This window comes from Galeopterus variegatus, unplaced genomic scaffold, assembly GCF_000696425.1.
Source record: "Galeopterus variegatus unplaced genomic scaffold, G_variegatus-3.0.2 Scaffold31739, whole genome shotgun sequence".
NCBI classification, from domain to species: Eukaryota; Metazoa; Chordata; class Mammalia; order Dermoptera; family Cynocephalidae; genus Galeopterus; species Galeopterus variegatus.
In genome coordinates this window covers 1108-6798 of record NW_007757850.1, presented here as the reverse complement: position 1 = coordinate 6798, position 5691 = coordinate 1108, and the positions used below count along the sequence as shown (strand labels likewise).

The 5691-nt window shown below is 44.2% G+C and overlaps 1 protein-coding gene across 1 annotated transcript; it reads right to left on the bottom strand.

Annotated features, from left to right (window-relative positions):
* Positions 1-1641: 1641 nt before the first annotated feature.
* Positions 1642-4700, bottom strand: LOC103583954 (inositol 1,4,5-trisphosphate receptor type 1-like). The gene is made up of 4 exons (XM_008565123.1): positions 4360-4700; positions 2042-2207; positions 1782-1952; positions 1642-1653 (listed from the first exon to the last, which is right to left on the bottom strand). The coding sequence occupies exons 1-4, from the start codon at positions 4461-4463 to the stop codon at positions 1642-1644; spliced, it is 453 nt and encodes a 150-aa protein (XP_008563345.1). The 5' UTR covers positions 4464-4700.
* Between the last annotated feature and the right edge of the window lie 991 nt (positions 4701-5691).

Below are 5691 nucleotides of genomic sequence, written 5' to 3'. Positions count from 1 at the left end.
ACCCTCGGGCGGGAGCGCCGCCGCGCTTCCCAAGCGGCGCACTAATCCAGTGCGCCACCGGCCGGCCCACTTCAACACTATTCTATGAAAACACTTCCCTCAAAAAGGAAACTGATGATATTATGAGACCAAGCTAAGGTCAGCAAGCTATCTCCTCACATTCTTTACACACAGGGAGGTAGATCAACTTGTAGGTTCTAGTCCAAATGCCAGCTAAAGTTCAGATGCCATGCACACCTACATTAATTGCAAGTTAGCTAAGCACCTGGCCTATTAGAGGGATTAAGTTTATACTTTATTTGTGGCTGTTGAAAGGCCTGATCTGACCCCGCTGTTCACAGAGTCCTCAAGACTGAGGAGGAGGCTCCTTTGCAGGGAGCCTCCTGGAGCGGAAGGCAACAGCTAAGGGAAGTTACGGGCAGGGCATCAGGCACCAGCTTCACAGAGGAGCAGAGCTGGCTCATGGCATGCAGCTGGGGCATCCTCGGGAGCAGCAGCTGTGTGCAGGACCCGCTCACCTTCTCATAGGGGATCTGCAGCAGCTCCAGCACCACGGCGTGCGCGCCCATGTTCCGGAGCAGGCGCTGCTGCTGCTTACGGCTCTTCCGCACCGAGGCACTCTCCTGAACACACAGTTTGCTGAGTCGAATCAAAATCTGGTAGAAAGAAATCAACCTCAGAAAACTAGCAGCTACAGTTGGGAAAATACTGCTGGGGGCAGTGGCAGGCAGGGAGGCTAAAGGGATCACAATACATTAAAATCATAAAACATGGGAAATGTCTGCAACACGGGAAATGCATGTAATAACCCTGTTGATTGCATCAAGCTGGATCCACAGAAGACTAAGAACATGTGTTCCAAAATAAGCAGGGGACTATGCTTCAACAGCAAGTGGGACCATGTCAGAAGGTCGCTTAAAACTGGTATGACCCAGCATCATTTCCAAGACTTGGGGAAGAGTTTGCTCTGGGGTAAAAATCACCAAGCTCCCAACCTCCTAACTTTGAACCACCTTGTGCAAAGATTTCTAGAGAACTACAGCTCTCATTGATGGACACGATACAGCGGGCGCCAAGATAAATCCTCAACAACTGTTATCAGTTAATCCTTCATTCAGTTGTAAAGCTCCAGAAATACGTGGTAGCTATAAAAGGCGAGGAAACTGAGGACACACAAGTGACAAGTGGCAGAGCTGAGTTTGAACCCAGATCTGATGCCAAAACCCACCAGCTGAACCTCTGAGCTCTTAACTTTCTCCCTGTTAAATTTTAAGTGACAGAAAAAGCGAAAGTGTTTGTACCTTCAGCTTGACCATCACAACTACAGCTCCTTAGGGAATGAATAAAGAAGGACAAAGGCAGGCGAGGAGGGCCATACCTCTTTCACCACTCTGTAGTTGTAGCTGCTGGTGCTTTCATGCTTTTGCGACTTGTTATTCCCCTCCTAGGGACCAAAATGAACACAACTGAGGTTTGCACAAGTCTCGGGACACTGTCAATTTGCTCTGGTTAGCACCACCCTTACAAAAGAACTCTTCTCCCACAGTCACAATCACACGTACTTTCTCATACATGCTCTAAGGTGGCATGGGACTCAGAGCTAAACTTTGACTTTGTAGCTATTTCCTAGGAGAACAGCTGTTACCCTGGCCACTAAACAAGCAGATCACTCGAGAATAAAGCCCATCCCACAACGTGCATGCACATCTACAGCCAGAACAGGATGCTCCCTGGCGTGGGGAAGCCCAGCCACCCATCAGCATAGCGCGTGCTTTGCCCACCTCCGTTTTCTTGTGCTCATTTTCACCAGATGCACCATCCATGGTCTCATCGGGGCCCTGCCCTTTGTACACCCAAAGCTCTGACTTTTCCACGATGGACCTCAGTTGATCCAAGTCTTGTTTGATCTGTTTGTAGTTGTCCACATCTTGGCTGGTAACCAGCAGTTGAACCTTAATAAACGTAGCCCATTGGTTGCACGCACCAGCTTCTTGGACAGACAACACACACACACACACACACACAAGGCAACCTGAGCTACCTGTTTGAAGGCCTGGAGGACCTCCTGCCTCTGACTGAAGTGCCGAAACAGGAGCTGCAGGGCCCCCGACACCAGGGGTGGGTAGTCATGCATCGTCAGGTGGAGCAGGACACGGAGGAAGGTTCTGCCGCCGTGATCATCCAAGTCCAGAGGGGTGTTCTCCTCACTGAAGGAGTACAGGGAGATAGGGGGGCACAAGTGAACTACAAATGCCCTCCCCTCACACACCTGGGGCCCAGACATGCCTAAACTACTTCACTTTCTAATGCTACATTCCACCTCATGTGACATGACTTTTCATTAGCTCCTTTAATTACACAATCTTGCTTTATTGTCAACTATATCATGAGGGGAGGGGACAATTAAGATGTCATAATTGTCCAATTAAAAAGAAGAAAAGAAATAAGAGATAATTGTCCAGTGTTTTTAAACCATAGTCCCTGATCTCCCAAAGTGACAAGAGTGGCCTTACAACCAAATTCCCGACACCTATATTACGGTGTTCTGCTGGGCTTCATGTGTGGTCCGAGAACTACAAACGGGTGTGTTTATCCTAAATTAGTAGCTTATTTTTTATTTGGGATGCTGAGATTCAGTGCTACAGAAATTATCTGTGGTGAAGGACCAGCTTTTTTTATTTCCAGTTTGTAGCTGATTTTGGCCTCTACCCAGTCCCCTGCTCATGCACTAGGATGTGATGGAGGGTCAAACTGCCATAAATGTGTTCATCTTGTCACAAACTGGTAACAGGCAGTTCAGTCCCGTGGACCCCACTCTGAGAGGTGTTGTCATGAACCAGTATGACTCACTGTTCTTGAAACTGGGATTAATCACCATAGTATCAGGGGTTATAACTTCATTATCTATAATAACTTGACTGGGTGTTATTTACATCACTAAAAAATTAATAAGCTTATCCTGGATCAATTGGCAGACCACCCCATATCCGGGCACTGCTACTCAAATATTGTGTCAGTTCCTGTAATGTGTTTACAACCAAATGTATGACAAATGGGGAGACCTTCATGGTCGCAGGGTAATAAGGAAAGCACAGAGGGGACTTAACATATAAATACTGTACTCATGTATATGCTCCAAAAGGTGGAAAGAAGGTGTCACTGCAGTTCAATAGCAGGAAAATGGTGGGAGAGCAATCAGTACTCAGCTGAACTCGAAACACTCTGTGTAAGTTTCATAAAAACATCACCTTCTATCATAGTAAATAATGTTGCTAATTGAGATTTCACAGGTTTTACGTTAAGCATTGAGGCAGACTCAACACTGGGGGCCGCCAACAAACTGGGCCCTCACAGTATTCACATCCTTACATGGTCCCCTCCCACACAAACACTAGGCTTGGTCATGGATTCCCTTTGACAAATAGGACATTAGCAAACACAATGCAAGCAGAGGCTTAATTAGTGCTTGCACACTGTTGGCACATCCTCTTGGATCACCTGCTCTTGAAGTCAGCCACCATGCTGTAAAGAGAGGGAAAGGTCCCAGCCTTACAGACATTTCTGCCGATGGGCCAGAAAAGTGAGTTAAGGAACTTGAATGTGCCAGCCTGTCACCACCTTACTACATTTGCACAACAAACCCAATAGCAACCAGCAGCAGAACCATCCAACTTAGCCCAGTCAACCCAATAGAACTCTGAGAGGTAATAATAAAATGGTTGTTGCTTTAATCCTTAAGTTTTTTTGAACAGTATACATGCAGTAAAAGATAATTAAACCAACTATGTTAATAATAAGAACTATGCACATAGGGTATTACATTCAACTTTATGCTTATAAGTATGAGTTTCATAATAATAATGTTTTAAGTCATTAATTGAGCAACGTTGTATTTTTTAAAGGGATTCACACATCAATATTAGGAACAGTGAAAGAACGGATTGTTTTCTTTATTGAACAGCCTGTGAGGAGCTCAGGGTAAAACTGCGGCCCTTCAGCAGCAGCCGGACATGATCTTACTATCTTGCTGTGTTTTGAGCCTCTCTCTCTTTCTATTCTTTCCCTTGACCATATTTCCTCACCATTTCAAAATAATCTTGTAATGTACGTATTTTGGGAAACCTTAAATTAACCTTTCCGTCCTAGGCAGGAAACACACACACACACACACACACAATCAAGCCAATTAAGATAACTCTGACTTGAGTACTAAGAGTTCCAAAGACAGCACTAAAACAACCTAAGTCCAAAGATAACTATTTACTAATAAAGTCAAGGAAAAAGCCTTTGAGAGCTATGGAAGAGCAGACTTCCAAATTGTAGAACCACCTACAAAACAGTAACTGAAAATATACTTTCCTTCCTCCAAAGATGCCTTCTGCTTGCTCTTCAATGTGTTCAAAGTCGAGAGCACCTGAAAAGTTAGAGAACATAACTTCAGATACAGGAAGATCTAAAAACATGCTGCTGGTGAACTTACCCAAAAGTTTTGCAGGAGCAAAGCTGTTGGGTTGACCCCATATCTTCCGGAATCATATATTGCAAGCTATGGAGCCAGGCTAATCCACATGACACTCTCCAATGTTCCACATTCCTGCCATTTCTCTCTGACTGTGTGGCTCCTTGGTAAAGGAGAGTGATGCCCTCATTGCAAGGAAGCTTGAGGCTTGGTATGTGGGATTATTTCTACCACTACTCTTTTCCCTACCCTTCACCACTATTTCCTGGGCAAGGAAAACTTCCAACATGAGTAGAAGTTACTAGTGGACGATAACTGTGTATCACTGTACCCTTGCTTTTCCTTAAACCACCATGTCTAACCATATATGAGCAAGAAGAGTGTTGAAACTCAACCTGATTTTAGTTATGGGTTTTTTATAATTAATCACACCCCAACACAAACACACACACACACACACACACACACACAATCAAGCCAATTAAGATAACTCTGACTTGAGTACTAAGAGTTCCAAAGACAGCACTAAAACAACCTAAGTCCAAAGATAACTATTTACTAATAAAGTCAAGGAAAAAGCCTTTGAGAGCTATGGAAGAGCAGACTTCCAAATTGTAGAACCACCTACAAAACAGTAACTGAAAATATACTTTCCTTCCTCCAAAGATGCCTTCTGCTTGCTCTTCAATGTGTTCAAAGTCGAGAGCACCTGAAAAGTTAGAGAACATAACTTCAGATACAGGAAGATCTAAAAACATGCTGCTGGTGAACTTACCCAAAAGTTTTGCAGGAGCAAAGCTGTTGGGTTGACCCCATATCTTCCGGAATCATATATTGCAAGCTATGGAGCCAGGCTAATCCACATGACACTCTCCAATGTTCCACATTCCTGCCATTTCTCTCTGACTGTGTGGCTCCTTGGTAAAGGAGAGTGATGCCCTCATTGCAAGGAAGCTTGAGGCTTGGTATGTGGGATTATTTCTACCACTACTCTTTTCCCTACCCTTCACCACTATTTCCTGGGCAAGGAAAACTTCCAACATGAGTAGAAGTTACTAGTGGACGATAAGGTTGGTTGGAGAGTTTTTTGTTATTATTTTTGGAATTTTTTTTTTTTTTTTTTTTTTTGGTGGGGGCAATTAATAGGTAACCACAACACAAGAAACCTCAGCTGTCTTATGACTAAAACACTCCAAAATGGAAAGAAACTATATCTATCCCAGAAGGAATTT

Excerpts from the sequence above, each read along its gene's own strand:
- LOC103583954 (XM_008565123.1), bottom strand. The coding sequence starts at position 4,463 with ATGTTTTTAGATCTTCCTGTATCTGAAGTTATGTTCTCTAACTTTTCA. Across the intron at positions 2,208-4,359 it reads GAAGGCATCTTTGGAGGAAG|TGAGGAGAACACCCCTCTGG; the intron begins GAAAGTATATTT and ends GTACTCCTTCAG. Across the intron at positions 1,953-2,041 it reads TCCTCCAGGCCTTCAAACAG|GTTCAACTGCTGGTTACCAG; the intron begins GTAGCTCAGGTT and ends ACGTTTATTAAG.